Consider the following 23,908-nt stretch of genomic DNA (forward strand, 5'->3'; position numbering starts at 1 on the left):
CACCGCACTGCGCACTGCACTGCACTGCACCGCACCACAGTGCATGGCACTGCACCGCACTGCATTGCACAGCACTGCACGACACCTCATTACTCTGCACCAAGCTGCATTGCACAGCACAGCACTGCATTACACTGCACTGCATTGCTCCGCACTGCATTACATGGCACTGCATTGCACAGCAATGCACCGCACTGCATTGCATAACATAGAACTGCATTGCACCGCAGTGCATTACACAGCACAGCACTGCATTACACAGCAATGCACTGCACCGCACAGACCTGCACTGCATAGCACAAAACTGCATTGCACTGCACAGCACTGCATTGCACCGCACAGCATTACACCGCACTGCAATGTGTGCGTGCATGTATGGGGGGGGCGCCCCTGCCCCTCCGCACCCGCCCGCGCAAGATGTGTGTGTGTGCACAGAACTGCGTTGCACCGCACTGCACTGCACAGCACTGCATCGCATTGCACCGCACAGCACTTCATTGCACCGCACCGCGCCTCCGCTCCCCCCACCGCCCCGGCAGGGCGGGGGCAGGGCCGCAACCCCGCAGCCGCTGCCCCCCGGAGGCCCCGCCATTGCGAAGCCGCAGGCGGGAAGTGGCGCGCCCCACTCCCTGCCCCTGCCCCTGCCCCTGCCCCTGCCCCTGCCCCTGCCCCTGCCCCTGCCCCTGCCCCTGCCCCTGCCCCTGCCCCTGCCCCTGCCCCTGCCCCTGCCCCTGCCCCTGCCGGCCCATTCCCACGGCGGCTCTGATTGGCTGTTCTGTTGCAGGAGGCGGGCGAATGGAGAGAGACAGCCAATCAAAAGCGGAGGGCCGGGGCTGTCTGCAGGCAGGGCTGAATTTCATTGGAGGAGAGGAGGGAAAGAGGCGCGGCCCGGGTCCCTGTCGGGGCGGGGCCAACGGGGAGGGGGCGGGGCCCATGGGGAGGGGACGAGGAGGGTCACAATCTCTCCCCCCCCCCCCCCCCCGCCGAGACCCCCCGAAGCGCGGGGGCGGGAGTGCGCGTGGGGTGGGTGCGTGCCGCGTGCCCGTGGGGTGCGCGCGCCCAAAGGGGTTGGGGGTATGCGTGTGCACGCACCTCCCTTCGTGCGGGGGGTGGGCAGGTGGGGGAGCGCGCGCCCCCGTGCACGCGGGGCGCTGCACTTCTCTGTGCGTGCATGCACCGGTGCACGCGGGGCTGGCACCTCCGTGTGTGTGCGTGAACCGGTGCAGGGGGGCGGACACGTGTGTATGTGTGCACGCGTGCACCTGTGCATGGGTGTGCATCAGCACATGCAGGGGTGCACCAGTGTGTGCTTGTGTGGGCGTATGCACAGTTGTACAGGGGAGGGTTGCATTTCTCGGTGTGCTTGTGCACCAGTGCACACAAGGCATGCACGCCTGCATTTGTGTGCATGCAGTGGGGGGTGCTGCTCCATGTGTGTGGGTGTGCACACCGGTGCACGTGCAGGGTGCACAGCTGTGAGTGCATGTGTGCACTGATGCATGTGGAGGGTTGCACTTCTCCGTGCATGCATGTGCACGCACTGGTGCATGTGGCGTGTGCACCTTCCTGTGTTTGTGCACCAGTTCATAGAGGCAGTTGCATACTCCATGCGTGTGTGGGCCCACCGGTGCACCCATGTCTGTGAGTGCACTGGTGCACGTGGGGGTTGCACTTCTGTGTGTGTGTGCACTGGTGCACACAGTGGGTGCACCTCTGCGAGTGTGCACACCGGTGCATGCAGTGTGTGTGTGTGTGTCACACTTCTCTGTGCGTGTGGTTGTGCACCGGCGCATGCCTGCGTGTGTGTGCGCGCTGCAAAGCAAGCACCCCCATGTGTCTTTATGCACGCACCAGTGCACACGGGGGTTGTGCACTCCATGCATGTCTGTGTGCACTGGTGCACGCAGGGGTTGCACTCCTCTGAGTGCATGTGTGCCCCACTGCACACCAGGCATGCACCTCTGCGTGTGTGTGTGTGTGCACCTCTGTGAGTGCGTGTGCGCACAGGTGCATGCGGAGTGTGTGTGTGTGTGTGTGTGTGTGTGTTGCACGTCTCCATGCATGTGTGCGCGCGCACCGGTGCACCTGCGTGCGCGCGGCGCCGGTGCACGTGCAGCCTGCACCTCCGTGTGCGTCCGTGCACCGGTGCACGCGGGACGTGAGCGTGTGCGCGCGGCCCGGCGCACGCGGGGCCGCCCCTCCCTCCTGGTGTGCATGTGCGCGTGCATGCACGGGGGGGCGCCCCTGCCCCTCGCACCCGCCCGCGCGGGGTGTGCGTGTGTCTGTGTGTGTGTGCGCGTGTGCGTGTGCGTGCGCCGCCGTCTCCCCGCGCGCGCGCAAGGCGGCGCACAAACCCACCCCCCCCCGCCCCGGCCCCCCCGGCGTGTGGCCCCGCGCGTGCCACCGCCCCCCCCGCCCCGGGGCCGCGCCGCTCGGGGGCGGGCGGAGGCGGCAGCGCCGCGGGGCTGCGCTCGGCAGCGCCCGCACCGGAGCCGCGCCGGGCTGGGCCGAGCCGGGCCGAGCCCCACCGAGCCGCGCCGAGCCCAGCGCCCGCCCCGCCGCCGCCTCTCCCCTCCACCATCCAGCCAGTAATTTTCCAAGCCCGGCCGGCGCTTCCCGGTTCAGCCGCCCTGAGGATCGGCGGGGCCATGGGAGACAAAGGCACCCGGTGAGTGGGCCCGGGGGTGCGGGGGGAGCCGGGCGGCCCGGGGCGGGGGGGGGGGAATCCCGGGGCGGCGCTTGCTGCCCCGCGCTGAGCCGCAGGGTCGGGCCGGGGCTGCCGGGGGTCCCCGCCGGGCTCGCCCGCTGCGGGGGGCGACCTGGGGGCCGGCGTGGGCGGTGAGCGGCTCGAGGCCGGGGGGGACGCGGGGACCCTCGGCCGCCCCCGCCCCGCCGTGGTGCTGGCTGGGTGCTGGGCGCCGTTGTTGCTCTGCCCCGTCCGATTCGGAGCCTGGGTGGCTGTTGTTGGGTATTTTTTTTGGGGGGTGTCACCCCAATTATTCCCACTCGTGGCTCGGGTGGGAGCAGGGAGCGACACCCAGGGGAGCCGGGTCCTGCGCCCCCCGCCCCGCGTTCGGCACGATGGGGGGGTGCTGGGGGACACGTGCCAGGCCTGCAGGTGGGGGGGCCACGGTGGCCTGCGACACCTCGGTCCCCTGGGAGCCACCGCGGTGGCTGCCACCCTTTGGGGACGCCCGTGGTGCTGAGGGGGTAAGGGGACCCTCCAGCCACCCTCCACGTCCCTGGGTGCGGAGCACGGCAGAGGTGGTTGGGGTGAATTCACAGACCTGCCGAGGTGTCCACCCTGGGGACGGGATTTGGGGATTTCGGGACCTTGGCGGGGAGTCCGGTGACCGCCACCAGCCCATGCGCGGGGGGTCTGGGGGTGTCTCCCGTGACAACCCCTCCCCTTGTGGCCAAGGGGTTCAGGCTCCGGCTCGGTGCCATTCCTCACCCGGATCCCTTTCTGACAGCTCTCCATCCCCTGGGCCTCCCCATCATTAATGTATTTTTTAGGAACAGGTGCTCAGGAGTGCTCCCGCTTGACCCCCAACACCGGTGCGCAGGTAGTGGGGGCGTTGCCCTCCCCTCAGCCCCCTCCCCCCCCCCCCCCCCCCCCCCTTCCCCAGCACCTGAGTGTCAGGACTTGGGGCTTTGGTGCAGCTAATGCCACCCCGCAGCCCACGGCAGGAGGGAAGGATGAGGGGGTCCTGCTTTGGCAGAACCTTCCAGAAATGCTGCAGTGTTTTGGGGTGGTGGGTTGGGATATGGGGGCTCTCGCAGAGCCCCCAGCATTGGGGGGGCATCACTGCTGGGCAGGCTGCCTGGGTGTTGCTGCCCTGGCCACGGCCGACAGCATCTGCATCCCCCCAGCTCAGCATCCCTAATTGAGGACTGGCACGTCTGTCGCACCCCTGGAGCAGGCAAGCAGCACCCCCTCCCCCCCCCGGAGTCAGGGGGAGGGAGCGAGCGTCGCTTTTGTAGTAGCAGGGTTGGAGCTGGAGCACCCTTTGAGTTTCCCCCCACTGGGTGCGATCCCTGGTATGCAGCCCGTTCGACCCTGGGAGATTTTTGGGTGCCCAGGGGAGCACGAGCAAGCGGCATTCCCATGGGCTGGCAGCAGCCGCGGGCAGGCGTGCAGGCAGGGGAGGCAGGAGCTGATCTCCCAGCCCACGCGGCGCTCCGGAGGGAGCTGGGTGGGGGGTAATTAGGCTGATAAATCCCCCCCGCCCCATCTCCCTTTCAGCTCCTGTTCGGAGCTCTGACCCCAAATCCACATGGATTCATCCCAAAGCTTCTGAAGGGGGTCAGGGGGTTCAGCTGCGGCAGCTGGTTTACCATCGGACACCCCAAAAAAAGCATCATTCCTGATGATTCCTCCAGTGCCAGCGTGGGGCCACCCCACTTTTCTTGGGGGGTCCCCACAGCCTCCCCTGTATGCCTCTGTGGTGCAGGGTTTTGGGGTCACCCAGCTCCCGGCGTGGCCCTGGGTGCTCCGTGGGTGAGGGTCGCATGCAGGTGCTGGCGAGCCTGGCATGCAGGGTGCAGGGGCTGTCCCCGCGTTCGGCGGGGGGCTGGGGGGCTCAGCCGGTGCCGCTCCGTGCGTCATCGTGCTGCCGTTCCCAGCCTCCTGCCGAGCCCCCTTCAAAGCCCCGCGGTGGGAAGAGCGGAGGAAGTGGCTCGGTGGAGTAAACAGGCAAGTTTGTGGCTGCTGGCAGTGCCGGGGAGCAGGCCAGCCCGGTGGCCGCCAAACATGCCGCCTCGATATTTGCAGCTTCTCCAAGAACACGCATCTCCCCCTCCCCAGCTCCTCCTGCCCAGCACCCAGGCAGGGTAGCTGCGGCCCCACGGGCACCTGCTGGCCTCCATGGGCCAGTCGGGTGCTCCGCTGGTGGCCCGTGGTTTGAGCTGCGGTGGAGGGTGGTTTCCCAGTTGTCAGCGGAGCCAAGGCTGGAGCTGGGGAAGCACTGCAGTGGTCCCAGTGTGGCAGTCCACCTCTGTTGGCACTGGGCACCCCTCTGCACCCTTCCCTGCACCCCGTGGTCCCATCCTGCCCCTCTGCCGCATCAAACCGCGCCAGGACCAATAGGTCCCCCCGGTTGCTTTGCAGTCCTGGCATCCTGTGCATCCCCCTGGATGAATGCGTAGGGTCTGGGAGCAGGACAGGGATCTCCGCTGGGAAGAGAAGGAGCCCTGGAAGGTGGCCCGGGAGGGGAGTCTCCTGCTTCCTGGATGTTGTTTGGAGAACAAACTCTGGTAGTAACAGCAGGATCCAGACACATCCCGGATCCCACAGCCAAGGCGTTTCCTTGCCAAGGAAGCCAGCGAAGCTCTGACCCAGCTGGGGGATGCTGCTGCTGAGCCTGGCAGGCGATGCGGCGGGATGCAGCGGGGATGCAGGATGCAGCCTTCAGCCCATGGGATGCTCAGGCTTTGGGATCGGCTGCTGGGGTGCTCGGTGCTCATCCCGGCACAGCTGGCACAGAGCCACTGGCCGCCGCCACGGGGTTGTGCTGGAGCGTGTGATGTGGTTGCTGGCGGCTCCGTTATCCCTGGAGATCCCTTCTAACGCGGCTCTGGCTAATTAGATCTGCCCGCTGGCCCCATTAGCGTGAGAGCCAGTGAAAACCCTGGCTCTTCCACCCAAGGTTCAAGGCAATCGATGGCGTTGCCGTCAGACCCCGCTCTGATGCCCAGGGGAACCAAATCCTCGTAAATCTTCCGAACAGAGATCAAAACGGCCCCCACTCAATTATCAGCCACCAAATAAAGCGATCATTAGTCCCGGACGTGTACCTAACGAGCTCATTAAGGTACCGGATGAGTGGCAGGGAGAGGGCAGGGTGGCCAGGAGAGCAGGATATGGCCTTGTGGCAGTGTGCCGGGGGCGCGGGGGGCACTGGGGCTGCCAGCCCGTGGCACGGGGCCCCCAGGCTTGGAGATCGCTGGTGGGCAGTGACGGTGGCAGCTTCCTGCCTCATGTCTCCAGCGTTTCGACACCAGGAAGGGCTGAGGGGGAGGGAAGACTCCACGCTTCCTCCATCCCTCCCCCCGGATCCGGCAGTGGTGGCGGGCAAGGGTCCCCCCCGGCATCGAGCAGCTGCTGAGGTGCGAAAAGCCACTGTGTCCCAGCATGCCCCATCCCCGCTCCCATGGGTGCTTTTGGGCAGAGGTGGCCGTTGGGATGTGCATCTGTGGGGGTCTTTCTGGTAGGAGGGATGCAGCACCCGTAGCATGAGGTTACCCCAGGCTCCTGCACCCAGAGCGTGGGGCAGCGTGGGGCTCCTGCACCCACAGCATGGGGCTGGTGGGGCTGTGCGGGGCTCCTGCACCCACAGCATGAGGCTGTGCATGTCTCAGGCCCTATGGGGCTCCTGAACCCGTAATGTGGGGTTGTGTAGGAGTCCTGCACCCATAGCACAAGGCCAGCCCAGGCTCCTGCACTGTAGCACGGGGTTTTGCAGGGCTTCTGCACCCATTGTGTGGGGCCGTGCAGGTCTCGCTTGCAGTGGGGCTCGTGCACCCATGGCATGGGGACACCCCAGAGTCCTGCACCCACAGCCGGGGGGCTGTGTGGGGTTCCTGCCCCCGGCGTGGGGCCAGCGTGGATGGGTGCTGGCGAGGAGCGGTGAGTAATTGTTTCCTGCTCAGCACTTCTGCAGCGCCTGCCATCGATCTCGCCTTTGCTGGGGTTCATTAGTGGCTTCGTTTGTGTAATGAAGGTTGGGCAGGAGGCATCACTGCTGCACCCGCTCACAGCATCTCAGGGTGGGGGGGTCCTGGCAGCAGGACCAGCTGAGCCTCCATCCCTTGGCCGTGTTTCCCAGGGCTTCCCGGCACGCTGGAACCTTCCTGGTGCGAGCCCTCCCCGGGGTCTCCCCTGGGTGCTGGTCCCTGGCGAGGGGATGGTGGGTGACAGGGAGGTGTCAGGCTGGCAGAGGATGCTCCCAACCTTGCTTTTATGTAATGTCTCATTAATTACCCAGAAGGATCCCCCTGTTAATTGCCCTGGGCTCTCAGGAGGGTGGCATCACCCCCTCCATCCCTGGCTCTTGAGACTGGATGCTCTGATCACCCCTTGGCCTTAAAAGCAATTAATGAATTGTGGGGAAGGGGAAGCACTGAGTAACAGTGCTGATGCCCTTGCCTGATGAGCCCAGGTCCTTTATTCCTCCCCTCTGCCCCCGCCCCCTCCCCATTTATTTAGTTGCAGCAGCGTTCCTGTTCAGGCTGGTTTTGCTGGTGCTGGTGCAGGATCCAGCCCTCACCCTGTGCACTGGGGATGGTGGTGCCAGCAAACCCTCGCGCCGAGCATCCTGTTCATGGAAATGCTCATCCCACCTCGGCTGGGAACACTCAACCCCCAGCCCTTACCGAGGAGAGGCCACCCAGGAAGGGCTGGCGGGATGTTCCCAATGTTCCTGAGTGTTTATGTGCCTGGCAGAGGGTTTGTCAACAGCTCCTGTCATCTCCTGGGGCTCATGTGGGGCCAAGGGAGCAAGAGCGGCAGCGTGGGTTGGCCCCCATGCTCCCTCGGCAGCAGCCCGACGGCCGGGCCGGATCCTGCTGTGGTCCCCTGCCAGAGCTTGGCCAAGTTATGCTGGGCCCTGCGGCTCTGGAGGGGATGGCACGGGGGGACACGAGGATGCACAGACACAAAGATGCAGAGATGTGGGGACACAGGGACATGAGGATGTAGGGACACGGGGATGCAGGGATATGGCTACATGGGGATACATGGATGCAGGGAGACAGGGATGCAAGGACACAGGGATGTGGGTACACAGGGATGCAATGATATGGGGACACGGGTGCATGGATGGAGGGACACAGGGATGCAGAGATGTGGGGATGCAGGCACACAGGTATGTAGAGGTGTGGGGACACGGGTGCAGGGACACAGGTATGCAGAGATGTGGGGACACAGACATGCAGGGACATAGGGACACAGGGATGCAGAGATGTGGGGGTGCAGGGGCATGGATACAGAGATCCGGGGACATGGATGCAGGGACGCAGGGCTGTTGGGACACAGACATGACAATGCACTTGTACTGCCCCTCCCCACCATGGGCCCTGCCAAGAGCCCACCCTGGGGGGCCTGACCTCTTGCCGGTTTTCAATGCTGGGGTGTCCCTGGGCTCTCGGCTTTCCGGGGGTCATGGCCCGTGCCCCCCTCCAGGCAGGCAGTACCTCCCCACTCTTTCTGCAGGTGCATGAGGGCCAGGCTCATGGGGAAACCGAGGCACAACAAGGTCCGGGGGGGAGGGTGCTGCACAGTGTAAAAGCATCCTCGTGCTTCTGGGGTGGGTGGTGCCAGGGGTTCGCTGGAGCAGCTCAGCACTCGGCCTTCCTCCAGCCTTGGCTGAGCCCCCTGCCCAGCCCCCTGCCCTCTTCCTCCTGCCTGGGCTTCTCTGGCATGAGAGCTGCTGCCGGCGGTGGCTGAGCTGGAAGCGGATGAAGGAAGGGCCCTTTCCCGGCATTGCCAGGCGTTGTCACTCAGCAGGAATGCTGAATTTCAGCAATCCCCTTTTTTCTACCCTTTTCCCAGTTGCTGAGTCTTCCGCAGAGGAAATCTCCATGCTGAGCCCCTTCTCTGTCAGGACTGGGGAGAGTGGCTCCGTTCCTGGGAATCCCAGCCGCTTCCTGGAATCTCGCTGGGATTTCAGGGGTGGTGAAAATTGGCTTCCTGAAGGAGCAACACCGCTTCCTCCTGCCTGCACGGTGGGGCTGCATCCTGCTCCCGGCTGGCCGCATGCGCCGCAGAGCCCGAGCGGTGCCATGTGGGTGCTCCGGTCCCTGAGGACCTCGTGGTGATGCCTGCTGGGTGACATGGCATGATGGGAGCCGGGGGGATGGATGTCCCCGGTAGCCCAGGGCCATACTATGTTGAGCACCAGCGCTTTCCTGGGCCAGTGAGGCTGGTGCTGGGGCTTGCTGGCACCCTTGGCACTGCTGGCCCTCCTGCGTGGACCAACGTGTGGGCGCGGGGCTGAGGGTCACCCTGGCACGTGGACATGGGGATGAAGGCCACCCCAGCCTGGGAGTGAGGGTCACCCTGGCATGCAGGGATGGGGGTGAACAGTGCAGCACCTGGGCATGGTTTGAGGATCACCCTGGCATGCCGGCAGAGGGGTGAGGGTCACCCTGGCATGTGGGCACAGGGACCAGGGGCACCCAGCACGCACGGCAGGTTTGTGGATACCCCTGTCGAGGCTCTGCTGGGCGCAGGGACTGTGCTGCTGGCACTTGGATGTGCGAGGACCCTCCCCAGTGTGTCACCACGCATCCCCCAGCACGGTGCTTGCAGCTGACCGGTGCATCCCACCCCATCGCCAGGGCTGTGCTCACCCCCGGCCGGGCACTGCACCTCGGGCTTGTCCCAAGCTGCCGCCGGCTCTTTTCCTCCCCTGCTTGTGCCACGCAAACCCAGTGGCTGCTGCTGCCCCTCAGCAGGACACAGTGGGATGCCAGCGGCTCGGCTTGGTCCTGGGGTGAGGGTCCATCCCAGCAGTGCCTGGAGGAGCCCCCACCCCGAAATACCCCCTGGTATTTTGGCAAAGCCGAGCAGCTGCCCTGGGAATTGTTTTTCCCAGCCTTGAACCGCAGCTGCTAATCTTCCCGGATGGCTTTAATGGAATTTAAAGGCGAGGAGGGATTATCCGAGGAGAACCCATTATGGGTGGCTTCACGCCAGGGCACGCTCCGAACAGCTTCTGAAATGGGGCAGTGCTGGGTGAGGGAGCCCTGCCTGCCCCTGCCAGACTGGGGATGCTCCGGCTTCCCCAGCACCTACAACACCGCGGTGGCATGCGGGACCCCCATCCTTCCCCCGCAGCTCCGTGGGGTCTTGCAGAGGGATTTTGGGGGGTGCCTGGGGGCTGTTCCCACAGCGCAGGGCATCCCCTGGGATGGAGGATGGGTGGAAAGCCCTGGGGACAGGGGCACCCCACTCTCTCCTCGCCTGTCCAGTGGCTTTGGGATCCAGCCACGTCCCGTGGGGCAGAGGTGACAGTGGGGACCATAACCCCACAGCCACAGTGGATGCAAACACACTGGGATGGGGGCTCATCCCTCGGGGTGCCCCCGTCCTCGGTGATGTGTCCCATGCTGCAGCCAGCTCCCCAGGCCACCCACAGGGCTTGTCCCTGGCCCCGGGGAAGCTGCTGTGCCATGATGCTGCAACCTCATCCCAGCCTCCTTTTTAATATCTGTGTGTGCAGTGGAAACCTTATTTTTAATTTACTTTCAAGTGATTAGAAACAAATTAAATCCCAGAACTGAGACGAAGGTGCTGGAAGGCAGCTGGGATGCTGCTCTGCAGGCTTTGGGCTGCTGCCCATCGTGGTGATGTCTGGGCGCCTTCCCCATGCGGTGTGCTGTGCCTGCTTCCTGACGCCTTGTGTTTTCCAGAGCAGGGCGCTGGCAGTGCCTGTGGCTGCTGGTTCACCCAGATGCCAAGGGCTGGGTGGACCCTGGTACCCAACAGGGCTGTGCTGGTGGGTGCTTCTTCCCCCTGGGACCCTTCCCTGCACCGCTTGGCTTGGGCTGGAGAAATGTCCTCCGTCACCTGGGGTGGGCTGGGCAGCTCTGCGTGCAAGGGGAGCTGTGAGCGGGGTGCTGTGGTGCTTGCTGGGTGCGGCCCCTCTGCCGTGCTGTTCCCTGGCTGGCAGAAAGCCTGGCTTCACGCAGCAGGGCCTCTGCATGGCACCTTGCACTGCTCCTGGCACAGCAGGGCCTTTGCTCAGCGCCTCACACTGCATCTGACATGGCAGGGCCTTTGCTGCTGCCTTGCACACCACCTTGCACAGCAGGGCCTGTGCACAACATCTTGCATGGCACCTTGCACGGCATCTTGCACAGCATCTTGCATGACACCTTGCTTAGCACCTTGCACAGCAGGGCCTGTGCATGGCATCTTGCACAGCACCTCATGCTGCACCTTGCGCGACACTTTGTACAGCAGAGCCTTTGCACACCATCTTGCATGGCACCTTGCACTGCTCCTTGCATGGCACCCTGTGCTGCCCCTTGCACTGCCCCTTGCATGGCACCTTGCACTGCTCCTTGCACTGCCCCTTGCACAGCACCTTGCACTGCCTCTTGCACTGCTCCTTGCACTAACCCTTGCACGGCCCCTTGCACTGCCTCTTGCACAGCACCTTGCACTGCTCCTTGCACTGCCCCTTGCACAGCACCTTGCACTGCCTCTTGCACAGCACCTTGCACTGCTCCTTGCACTGCCCCTTGCACAGCACCTTGCACTGCTCCTTGCACAGCACCTTGCACTACCCCTTGCACGGCCCCTTGCACTGCCTCTTGCACGGCACCTTGCACTGCCTCTTGCACAGCACCTTGCACTGCTCCTTGCACTGCCCCTTGCACAGCACCTTGCACTGCTCCTTGCACTGCCCCTTGCACAGCACCTTGCACTGCCTCTTGCACAGCACCTTGCACTGCTCCTTGCACTGCCCCTTGCACAGCACCTTGCACTGCTCCTTGCACAGCACCTTGCACTACCCCTTGCACGGCCCCTTCCACTGCCTCTTGCACAGCACCTTGCACTGCTCCTTGCACTGCCCCTTGCACAGCACCTTGCACAGCACCTTGCACTGCCTCTTGCACAGCACCTTGCACAGCACCTTGCACTGCCCCTTGCACAGCACCTTGCACTGCTCCTTGCACTGCCCCTTGCACAGCACCTTGCACTGCCTCTTGCACAGCACCTTGCACTGCCCCCTTGCACAGCACCTTGCACAGCACCTTGCACTGCCTCTTGCACAGCACCTTGCACTGCTCCTTGCACTGCCCCTTGCACTGCCCCTTGCACAGCACCTTGCACTGCTCCTTGCACTGCCCCTTGCACAGCACCTTGCACTGCTCCTTGCACTGCCCCTTGCACAGCACCTTGCACTGCCCCTTGCACTGCCCCTTGCACAGCACCTTGCACTGCTCCTTGCACAGCACCTTGCACTGCTCCTTGCGCAGCACCTTGCCCAGCAGCAGAGCTGGGTTGTCCTGTCTTGCTCAGGGCAGACGCATGCAGGGACCCCCCCGAAGCATGAGCCCCATGGGGCAGGGGGCTGCTGGGACACCCCACTTGTTGCAGACAAGGGGCCAAACCCCTCCCTGGTGTAACTGCACTGCAGGAAGGTGTCGGGCCCTACCTCCATGCCAGCACCAGCGTGCCGCTCGGGTGGTAAACTGAGGCACGGGGGTGGGGCTGGCTGCTGTCGTATGGCCTATGGGGTGGGGGGGTGAATGGCCAGCCCCCCCTCCCGCCCCGGGCCATATGGGGGCAGGACTGGGCTCTGCATGCCCCCATATGGTATATAGGGTCAGGTACTGCCAGTCTGCCCCACAGCACCGTGTAGGGCTGGGCATTGTGGGTGCTGTGTGGTACAGGGTCAGGTACCGCCCCGCTGTGATGCAGCTGCATCCCGCAGCACCCATGGGTGCCCCAGCCGCTAACGACCCCCCCCCTTTTGTCTTTTGCAGGGTGTTTAAGAAAGCCAGTCCCAACGGGAAGGTAAGTGGGGGGCCAGCAGCTGCCCAGGGAGATGGGGGGGATGCGGGGGTAGCCGGTGCTTCCCAGGGTGTCCCCCCTTCCCGAATCCTGCAAGCACAGCCAGGAGCGAGGCGCAGACCCCAGAGATGCCCTGCAAGCTGCTGGCTGCCAGAGCATCCTGCTGCGCCAGCAGGGAGGGAAACTGAGGCACAGCAGGGTTGGGGGGGGCTTGCCCAAGGTCAGGGGGTGAGCAGGTGGGTGCTGGGGGCAGGCAGCCCTGCCCGTGGGATTTCTGTGGGTCTGGCAGCATGGGCTGGTGCCTCTAAGTGCCGGCGTGGCAGCTGCCGGCTCCTGCCTGCCCTGCGCTGGAGGGAAAAGCTTATTTATCCAGTCACCTGCTGGGTGAGGCTGGGGTCGGAGCTAACCGGCTCCAGCTGGGATCCGGCTGGGATCGCTGGGGCTGCGTGGTGGGAGGCAAGTCGGATTTGGTGCCAGGGATGCTGAGCTGGCGAGCCGGGGACTGTCCAAGCCGGTGGCAGCATGCACCAGCACCAGGGCTTGGTCCCAGCTTGGAGCTGACGTCCCTCTTCGTCATTCCCATGTTCCCTGAGGAGCATGCTCCTGCTAACCCTTGGGTGATGTTTCTGTGCCCCGTGCCTCAGTTTCCCCATCAGGAGAGAGCTGGGGGGGGTGATGCTGTGGGGCTCAGCCCTGCCCCACTGGCAAGACCCCCGGGGACAAGCCCATGGGGTCCCAGCTGGGGCTTGTCCTGAACCCAGATGTCCCCAGATGCCAACTGCCTCCAGGTCTGGGGACATCTGGAGGGGTTCCTGGGGCCGGAGCTGGGACAGAGGGGCGGCTGGCTTTTGGGTGCCACAGGGACGGGGTGACATGTGGTGATGGACCCCCAGTGGGTGGTGACCACACCCCAGGACATCCCCGGAGCTGTGCTGGCACGCATCCCTGACCCCGCCATCCCTCCCGCAGCTCACCGTCTACCTGGGGAAGAGGGATTTCGTGGATCACATTGATGTGGTGGACCCCGTGGGTACGTGGAGCCGGGGCAAGGTTGGGGGGACACACCGGGGTGGGCTGGGCTTGCTTGAGTGGGATGTCCCCCCTCAACCCTGCCTGCACATCCCCTCCCAACCGTGCCTCCATGGACCCCCAACCCTGCCTGCACGTCCCCCCACTGCCTGCATCTCCCCCCTGTCACCTGCATGTCACCCTCCCAGCCTGCACATCCCCACTTGACCCTGCCTGCCTGCCCCCCACAACCCTGCCTGCAACCCCCTCCCCAACCCTGCTGCCACATCCCCCCGACGCTGCCTGCACAGCCCCCTGGCCCTGCCAGTGTGCCCCCAGCCCTGCCGTGTCCCCCCGTCCCCGCGGGGGTGTCCCCTGACGCTGCGGTGCTCCCTTGCAGACGGCGTGGTGCTGGTGGATCCCGAGTACCTGAAGGAGAGAAAAGGTAAGGGCTTCCCGCAGGGTCCCTCCTGCCCGGGGCCGTGGAGCTGGCACCGCCACGGGGGGTGGCCAGTGTCCCCTCGCAGTCCTGCCCTGGCTGTGGGGTCTCTGGGCCCCCAGGTGACGTTTTCCAGCCCCGTCCCCACAGTGGGTGGCCTGTCCTGCAGAGGATAGGGGTCCTGTGGTGGGCACCCCAAGGCACATCTGGCTGGTCCCTGGGTTGCGGCCTCATCTCCCCACCATGGCACCTCCTGGGAGCCACCACCCAGTGCTGCTGGGACTGGGATAAGCCATGATGCCACCATGCTGTGTCGGCACCACATCATGACACCACCACACGATGATGTCACCACACCATGATGCCACCATACCATGAGGCTACCACACCATGATGTCACTGCCATGTCACCACGCCATGATGCTACCACACCATGATGCCACCACACCGTGATGTCAGCACACCATACCACCATGTCACCAAATCGTGATGCCACCACACCATGATGCCACTACACCATACACCGTGCCATGATGGCACCACACCGTGATGGCACCACACCATGATGTCACCACGCTTTGATGCCGCTACACCATGATGTCAACACGCCACCAACCTCCACCCTTTGTCACCCTCTGCAGTCTTTGTGACGTTGACCTGCGCCTTCCGCTATGGCCGTGAGGACCTGGATGTGCTGGGGCTGACTTTCCGCAAGGACCTCTTCGTGGCCAACGCCCAGGCCTTCCCCCCGGTCCCAGAGGAGAAGAAGCCCCTGACGCGGCTGCAGGAGCGGCTGATCAAGAAGCTGGGCGAGCACGCCTACCCCTTCACCTTCGAGGTAGGGCGGCCGCGGGTGGCACTGCTCCTGGGTGCTCTTCCCTTACTGCTGGAGGGGATGGTGACGCCCCCTCCCCTGCAGACGCTGGGGTCCCTTCTGGCCCCGTGGGGTCCTGGGCGGGGTGAGATGCTGCCACCTGTGATGAAGATGCAGGGGTTTTAGTAGATCTTCAAACTTGGGGAACAAAAAGCAGCTGCCAGTGGGGAAACTGAGGCACGGGGTGCATGGCGGCACAGGGGCCCATGCCCCGAGTGTGACTGGGGTAGCGACACCGTCCTCAGGTGCTCCCCCAAAGTGAAGCAGAGCTTGGGTGGGGAATGGGGTGGGGGTTGACCCTCACTTTGTGTACCTGCACCCCCAGTTTCCCCAGTGCAGCTTTGGCAATGGCAGCCCCCCCGCCGGAGCGAGCCAGGGGGACCTGGTGGCATTTCCCAGGCTTGAGCCATCGGCTCAGCCCTGCGGGCTTGGCCAGAGCCCTGACCCCCTGCGGAACAAGCTTAATTCCTCCAAATCCCCCAGATTAACGAAAAAAAACCCCAAACCAAACCCCCAAATAATGTATTTTTGGTAACACTTTGGGGGGTGGGTTGGGAGAGGCGAGCGGCTGTCCAGGGTGGGTGCAGAGCGGGACTTGAGCTGAAGTGGGGCCAGGAGGGAAAGGGCACCGCGCAATTGGGAAATGCAATTAGGGAAATGAAGAAACCATTCCTCATTGTCCTCCCCCGCCGTGGGAAGGAAGGGGGAGTGCTGGTGGCACCAGGAAATGTCCTAACCCCCCTTTCCCTTTCAGATCCCCCCCAACCTGCCTTGCTCCGTCACACTGCAGCCGGGTCCGGAGGACACGGGGAAGGTAAGGTCCACCCGTCCCTGCGCCACTGAGCCCTGGAGACTGGCCCTTGGTTGGGGTCATCACTTGGTAGGGTGCTGTGGCGTTTCCCTGCCTTCTTCTCTGCCCCCTCCTGGTTTCAGGCATGTGGTGTGGACTATGAGGTCAAAGCTTTCTGTGCAGAGAACCTGGAGGAGAAAATCCACAAGAGGTGAGCAGAGACGATCCGTCCAGCCTGGGTGGGAGCAGCATCCTCAGGGTGCTGGCAGGGGCTGTGACGTGGCAATGGGGAAGGGGCACCCCAGTTTGCTACCCACAGTGGGGGAGGTGGGGATGGGATGGAGACATCCAGGAAGGGGTTGGAAGGGAGATGTCCTCCAGGATGGGGCTGGGATGAAGATGTCCTCCAGGATGGGACTGAGATGGAGATGAACTCCAGGCTGGGGTAGGGACAGAAATGTCTGCTGTGCTGGGTCTGGAGTTGGGATGATGTCTTCTAGGCTGGGGCTGGAATGGAGATGTCTCCCATGATGGGGCTGGGACAGAGATGTTTGCTAGGCTGAGGCTGGACTGCAAATGATGATGTTCACCAGGATGGAGCTGGGACAGCGATGTTGTCCAGGCTGGGGCTGGGATGGAGATTTCTCCAGACTGGGGCTGGGATAAAGATGTCCTCCAGGCTGGGGCAGGGATGGAGATGATCTCCAGGACAGAGGTCTTCCCTGGGCTGGAACTGGGGTGAAGACGCTTCCCAGGGTAGGGATGGGTCAGAGATGATCTTGGGGGTGGGATGGAGATACCCACCACTGTGCTGCAAGCCAGGAGCCCAGCGCTGCCATGGCATGGGGCCACACAGGCAGCTTGGTTCGTCCGTGGGGCTTCCCCCCCTTGCAGGCCAGGTGAGCTGGGCATCCGGCCGAGACCTCCCACGGCATCCTTCTCCTGACCCAGCAGACCAGAAGAAAAGAGGGATTTGACCCAAAATGGGCCAAGAAAGAGGGCAGGCTGCGGGCAGAGCTGCCTCCAGGCAGCCGGGCACTTGGGTTCTCCTCTTGCCGTCTCCCCTCCAGGAACTCGGTGCGCCTGGTGATCCGTAAGGTCCAGTACGCACCAGAGCGGCCTGGCCCACAGCCCATGGCGGAGACCACCCGGCAGTTCCTCATGTCGGACAAACCGCTGCACCTCGAGGCATCCCTGGACAAGGAGGTGGGTGGGTGGGGAGGGGACACTGGCTGGGTGACCCTGGGGAGGATGGGGACTTCACTGTCCCCCTTCCTTTGCTCCCTCGCAGATCTACTACCATGGAGAGCCGATCAGCGTCAACGTCCACGTCACCAACAACACCAGCAAGACGGTAAAGAAGATCAAGATCTCAGGTGAGGAGCATGGCTTCGCCACCCTCAGCTGCTGTCCCCGTCCCTGCGGGGGCCCTCCCCGACACCCATGTCTCCATCTCTCGCCCCAGTGCGCCAGTACGCCGACATCTGCCTCTTCAACACTGCCCAGTACAAGTGCCCGGTGGCCGTGGAGGACGCTGAGTGAGTACCAGCTCCTCGGGGACATTGTGAGGGGTTCTGGGGACTTTGGAGGAGGCTTGGAGATCTCCTGCCCTGATGCAGCACCAGTGGGATGCTGCATTCAGTGAACAGGTCCTGGTGGGAGGAGTGGGGAGATGGAGGCCCTTTTTTTGATGGCACCCTGGGAGATGTTACCCTCTGCGTCCTGCCAGCTGAAGGTGAACTCCAGGCTGGGGCAGGGACAAAGGTGGCTGCTGCACTGGGTCTGGAGTTGGGATGGAGATGTTCTCCAGGCTGAGATGGAGATGTCTGGGCTGGGCCTGAAGTTGGGATGGAGATGTCCTCCAGACTGGGCCTGGAAAGGAGATGTCCTCTAGGCTGAGGCTGGGATGGAGATGTTCTCCAAACTGGGCCTGGCACAGAGATGTTCCCCCAGGCTGGGATGGAGATGTCTAGAGTAGCCCGTGGGGTTATTAGAGCTGGGTGGGGAGCTGGGGCTCTGGCTGATGCTGGCTGTCATCCCTAGTGACATGGTGGCCCCGAGCTCGACGTTCTGCAAAGTCTACACCCTGACCCCCTTCCTCGCCAACAACCGGGAGAAGCGAGGGCTGGCACTGGATGGCAAGCTCAAGCACGAGGACACCAACCTGGCATCCAGCACGCTGTGAGCCCCTCCAGCCACCCCTGGGGCACCTGCTCCGTCAGCACGGGGGGCGGGGAAGGTCTGAGCCCTGGTGGGCATCCAGCTGCTGCTCCAGGGGTGATGCTTGGGTTGGGGAAGACCCCTGTGGGCAGGCCTTCAAGAGGACGGGGTGCTGGTCCCCATGGACATCCTCACACTGATTGCCACCTGCCCCTTCCTCCAGGTTAAGAGATGGAGCCAACAAGGAGATCCTGGGCATTATCGTCTCCTACAAGGTGAAGGTGAAGCTGGTGGTGTCACGAGGAGGGTGAGTGTTGGGGACCCTCTTCCCCACGCTGCACCCCCTCTCTTCCTTTGCTTTCCTTTGGGCTTGGGTCTGGCCTCGGTGTGTCCTCCCCAGGATGCTGCCCAGTTCCCAGGGCAGGATGGTGAAGCTGTGGCAGAGCCCAGCTCTGGGTGAGGTGGCCCTTTCTGGGGACACCGGTGTGGCCACTGCTGGGGGGGTCATTAATTCATACAACAACCCTGCTTCCCCCTGCTCTGTGCTGCGGCACCTTTTGCAGGATGGGGCCCATCCCCCTCACAGACCTGCCCTGGCACTCAGCAGCGTGGGGGGGACACAAGGTTTGGAGGGGGGTGGGTCACACACCCTCGGGGGACGGTGACTAATGTGTTGTCTCCTTCGACCCATGCCAGCCTGCTGGGAGACCTCGCCTCCAGGTAATGCCCGTACCGCCCCCACCTCCGAAGACCCCCAAATCACTGCCACAGCTCCCCACTGCACCCTCCAGCGCCTCAGCCCCCTCTGCTGCCACCCTGACCATGTATTTGTCCTTGGGATGCTGCTGCTGTTGGGGTCACCAGCTCAGCCGAAGCCCAGGGCCGGGCAGCTGGCAGAGATGGGATGGGGTGGTGGGATGGGGGTGCCGGTGGGGGTCGGACCCTGCATCCGCCCCTCGTGCCAGAGCAGCAGGGCGGGTGGGAGAAGGGCCCACGGGTGCTGCTGGGGGCAGCGAGCAGAGCCTGGAGGTGGCTCCTTAGGGCTGAGCATCTCCAGCCGTGAGGATAAGAGTCTCCGGGGTTCTCCCAGTCTCTCCTCACATCGCCCCCCCTCCTGCGGGGTGTCACGGGGGGACACACCACGCGCTCCCCCGCCTGCTGCACCACGCTTGCGGGTGGAAGAGGCAGAGCTGTGTCCTGCCCAGTCCCCGGAGGAGCTCGGGGCTGTGTTGGGGCTGTCCCACCCTGCTGTCCCTGTGCCCGCTGAGCACCGGGAAACTCGGCGTGCTTCCTCCATCCCTTCCCGCCATGCCGACGGTGCCCAGACCCTGCTGCCGTTCATGTGGCGCTGCCGGCACGCAGCCTTATCCCAGGGGATTTGGATGCCCGGCTGCTGCTAAGCTGCTAAAAGGCAGATTTTTGCTGCGCTGATCTCCTCCCTCGTGCCCTCTGGCCGGCCCTGCAGCCCGGGGGGCTTTGTGCTGATCCCAAAGCGCAGGGTCAAGCTCGAGCAAGAAGCGCGATAGCTGCAAAGAGGCTCCACGAAGGATAATACAGTTTTTTTCTCGGCTTTGTGGTCTCTCTGGCAGCTGAAATGTGGGATGTTGTTCTGCCCCCCCCACCCCTCCCCAAAGTTCCCTCGTTCTGACTGCAAAGCGCAGGCAGCCTTGTGCTTTACCCCAGCCTCTCTTGCAGCGATGTTGCAGTGGAGCTGCCCTTCACGCTGATGCATCCAAAACCTAAGGAGGAACCGGCACACCGGGACGGTGAGTGTCCAGCCCCGGGTGTGGGGCAGCACCCCCATGGGGTGGGGGGTGGGAGCGGGCAGAGGGGTCAGCCCGCTCCTCTGTCTGTGCCAGAGAGGCTGCGCGGTGCCTGATGGAGGTTTTCGGCTCCCGTCAAGCCCATGGCAACCCGTTCACAGGGCAGCATGGCTAAAACCATGGGGGTGCCCCCATCACCCCCCTGCAGCCACACTCTGGGAGGGGTCGCACCCACCCGGTGGGACGGCAGTGACGACCCCGGTGTCTGCGGTGACTAATCCTGTGCCATACTTCCCTCTGTTCAGTTCCAGAGAACGAAGCACCCATAGATACAAATCTGATAGAGCTTGACACAAAGTAAGAGACAAAAAGAAACCCCCGCTCCCCCTCCTCGGGGTCTGTGTGGGAATGTGAAGTGTTTCCAGAGGTTGCATGGCACCCCCCCTAACCCACTAATGCCTGCTGTGCCGTGCCGTACCGTGGGATCGGCACGCCGTGACTAACCCCACGCACGTAACCTGTAACGCATGCCCTGCCCGTCTCTCTTCTCTCCTCCCTCGCCATCTCCCTGCACGGCTTTCCAAAAAACAGGAGAAACCGCAGTAAGAAAGCGCCCGCCGGGATCGTGCATCGGAGGGGTGGGGGTGTCCCTGCGGAGTCCCCGGGGCTGGTGATGCCACGGTCATGTTGCACTGCCTGGGTTAATCCCCAGCTCCTTGTTTGTGCTGGAATAAGTGGGTTTGGGAGGTTTTGCAGCATTCCACCAACCCAGCCGCTCCCCGAGGAGCAGGGGGAATGGCGTGGACAGCCCCAGTGATGCCGATGCAGAGCTCTGGGGCTGCGCATCACTCCTGGGCTGCTCAGCTGGCTCACTGAGCAAGCGCTGAGGCATCCACCCCTCTGGGGGCTTTTTTTTTTGGGGGGGGGGGGGGGGGGGAGGGCAAGCATTGGTAAAGCTTTGAAAAATGAGGCTGTTTGCTGAAGGATGGGGTTTTAAGAGCCCCCCGAGCTGCTGAGATGCCGCAGCACAGGTTGAGCATGTGGGAGCACACCTGCCTTCGCCGTGCGAGCCAGGGCAGCTTTGCAGTGGGTGCCCCCAAATCCCAGGCTCGCCACACACCCTGTCATCCCCCCCCAGTAAAGCCCCTCTCCCTTCTGTCTCCGCTAGTGACGACGACATTGTGTTCGAAGACTTTGCCCGCCAGCGACTCAAGGGCATGAAGGATGACAAAGAGGACGAGGAGGAGCGGACAAACTCCCCGCAGCTCAACGACAGATAAGCGAGCCCCCCGCAGCTCGCCTGGCCGGCCTGCGCCAGTAACACCCGTGCATTAGGCTTCTTCTCTTTTGTATAATTAATTAATTTTGTTTTCTACCTGTACCGGGAGCCTATGGATCGCCCGATGGCGACAGCAATTATAATCTTCCAGCTGTGCCGTGTTGTCACTCTTCATCCAGCTGCCAGAGCTGCTGTTTCCCATGCAGGGCACGGCCAGAGGGGTGCTGGAGGCAGAGGGGTCTGGGGGGGTCACAGCACCCCTTGCCTTAGCCCCCCCCTTCCCGTCCAACCCACTGCCCCTTCCCCGCTGTGCTCAGAGCCCTTTCCTATGAGCTGCCTCTTTTATGCGTTTTATATTAAGTCCGGTCTCTACACCAGTTTGCTACGGGGGGTGGGTGGGAGGGGGTGCAGCAGAATGGGGGGTGGGTGGGGTCTTTTCTAGGCAGCCTGCTCGTAGGAAAGGGCACCCGCACACCTTGGATGTCCCCTCCTGTCTGGCCCTGCCGCATGCGTTCCCTGCCCGGGATGCACGAGCCTGGCGTTGACCCTTGGACCCTGCCTGAGACCGAAGCCCAACTGCTCCCCAGTAAAGGCTCAAGCCGGCACCGGGGTTTTGGAGCTGGCAAAGCTGGGTGGGCATCGCTCCCCCTGCTCTTCCCCCCACCCCCAATCCACCTGAGCAGCCGACCCCGGGGATTTATCCTTCAGTTGCACCGATTTTTACACCAATAGAGCCTCCCTGGAGGGAAGGAGCTCCGAGCTATGAGTTGCTGGGGCCAGGTAAGGCCAGCAGACTTGGAGCTGGCACACAGGGACAGGGCTGGCAGCAGGGGCATGCGGGCCCCCGCCATCGGTCTGTGCCATCTGCTCTGGGAGAGGCTGCGAATGCCTTTTCTCAGCCACAGCAGGGTCATGGTGTAAGCCTTGTTCCCATTGGCGTTACACCAAGGATGCTTTGCCCCCCTGCCTGCAACCCCAAGCTGCAAAGCTCCCCTGGTTGATGTTTTCCCCTTATCTGTGCCTGCATGGGGGTCAAGCACCTATTTGGGGATCGGGAGGGAAGGGGAGCACAGCGTTTGCTGCCCTAACCAGTGTTTCACCAGATGCTTGTGCCTCCCGACGGCGGTGCTGGTCCTGGGGCTCCCTTGCTGGGTGCCTGGGTCCCATCCCACCCCACTGGGGTCTGCTGGGGTCTCCCACCACCGATCGAAAGGCCCTTCTCACTATTTATTGTGCTGTTGCGGTCAGCATCATCATCTGAGAGCAACCCATGGGGATAGCTCCGTCCTTCCCTGGCCGGGGGAGCACAGAGCTGAGCCCCTCACCCCGTTACTTTTGGGTAAAGCTGATGGGCAGAGTGGTACCTTTTTTTTTTTTTGTAAAAGTGGTTACTTTGTACTGTTCATTGATACCTGCTTCTTTGGTTTCTCCACCATATCTGTGATGTTTCTGTGTTCTGTCAAATAAATTATTCTAGTTTATTAAACTCAGAAAAAAAGAATAAATCATAAAATACAGTCCCAGCACCTGGACACTTCTGTTGGCTCAGGACAGGGGCTAGGGTCTAATACAACGAGGCACCCGTTCAGGGTGCTGGGGGATGGGTGGAGGCTCTTGATCCCCCCCTCTGCTGCTGTGTCTCACCCCAGCAAGTCAAATGCAAACGCAGAGAGCAGGTTTCCTTGTCACGGCATCGAATAATCCTGCTGTTCCTGTCCTCAGTTGCACGTTTCCCCGCTAGCAAATTAATTAATTTGTGTATTAGCATGGACATGAGCTTTAGCTGCAGCCCGTCTTCAGCCCTGGTGTTTCCAGCATCCCTGCCTGGGCTTTGGGGCTCTGGCTGCCTCAGCTCCCCCCCAGCCCCAGCCCCCCCCCCCCCCCCCCCCCCCATCACCTGCCTGCAGGAGACTTTGGCCACCGCGGCTCCCTGCTCCCTGGGGCATGCCCTGGCTTCCAAGGTCACGCAGATATGGTGGGTAAACGCCAGCCTGGCTCCTGCCCTCGGCTCATACCAGATGTCCACGTGTGTGTGCACGTGTGCGCAGTCTGCAAGGTTTGGGCTGTAGCAGAACCTGCACAAATCGATGCTAAAACTACCACCGGGCTGGCACCATGCTGTGTCCTGCACAGGGGGAGCACAGGAGAGCTGCCTGCCCAGGCACGACCCCCACAGTTTCCACCACCCCAGCACCCTGGTTGCTCTTAGCCAACACCTGAAACCTTGGTGGGTTGGGTGTGAAATGACTAATGCAGCTTCAGCCTGCCCTGCCTGGGCACTCTGCCAGCAGAGAGAGACATCCAGGGCAAGGCACCGAACCAACACGTCGCTCTCACGGCGGGCTATACCCTGCCCCCGAAATGCCGGTGGCTTTCCATCAGCTGAGACACCGTCCTAGCAGACCAGCACAGATGGACACGCAGCCACCGCAGCGGATCCCGCTCCTCCTGCCAAGGACCAGGGTGAGCAGCAGCACCTGCCCTGCTCACACCACTCTGTCGAGCCACCCCGTGGTTCTGAAAAAAAAATGCACGGCCACGCGGTACCCAGCGAGCACAGCCTACTAACGAGCTACTTATTAAACAAGTGGTGTCCAGTCAGGGTCCTGCCGAGGAGCTCCTCATAGCTGATGGTTGTGCCCTAAAGGCTGGCACTGCAGGGCACGATACATCCGGGAGCCAGTGCCCACAAGCATGAAGAAGAGCAACCGCCACAGTGCTTATCATCAAAGCCAGCCTCTCGCAGCAGCCAGACAGCTGTAAATGCTGCGGACTCTCCGGTACTGTGCATTTGTACAGGAGGAACAACTTGCAGGGATGATGCTGAGAGCTGGGTACCAGGCCTGTGTCATCATCATGTGAGACAGGGCAATTTGGATGGTTCTCAGTGCAAATGGAGGTGTCCCAGCCTCTCCAGGAGCAGATGATGGTCCAGCTGCCAGGGGCACAAGCACACACAGGTACTGCCCTGTTAAACCCAGCAAGGCATGCCCGTGCCAATCTTCACCCAAGAATACAGCCCAGCAGCTTTAGAGAGCAACACAAGGCCATGAAGCAGAAGTCCCCAGT

The 23,908-nt window shown here is 63.1% G+C and overlaps 1 protein-coding gene across 1 annotated transcript; it reads left to right on the forward strand.

Annotated features, from left to right (window-relative positions):
- The first annotated feature begins 2,416 nt into the window (after positions 1–2,416).
- On the forward strand, positions 2,417–22,356 carry ARRB1 (arrestin beta 1). The gene is made up of 16 exons (XM_055702443.1): positions 2,417–2,668; positions 12,499–12,529; positions 13,496–13,556; positions 13,935–13,979; positions 14,615–14,811; positions 15,602–15,661; positions 15,781–15,848; positions 16,708–16,843; positions 16,929–17,013; positions 17,103–17,175; positions 17,681–17,818; positions 18,021–18,104; positions 18,494–18,517; positions 19,493–19,563; positions 19,866–19,917; positions 20,729–22,356. Exons 1-16 carry the CDS (start codon positions 2,649–2,651, stop codon positions 20,838–20,840), a joined length of 1,257 nt encoding a protein of 418 aa, XP_055558418.1. The 5' UTR covers positions 2,417–2,648; the 3' UTR covers positions 20,841–22,356.
- Positions 22,357–23,908: the final 1,552 nt, after the last annotated feature.

This window comes from Falco cherrug, chromosome 2 (assembly GCF_023634085.1).
Source record: "Falco cherrug isolate bFalChe1 chromosome 2, bFalChe1.pri, whole genome shotgun sequence".
Classification (NCBI taxonomy): domain Eukaryota; kingdom Metazoa; phylum Chordata; class Aves; order Falconiformes; family Falconidae; genus Falco; species Falco cherrug.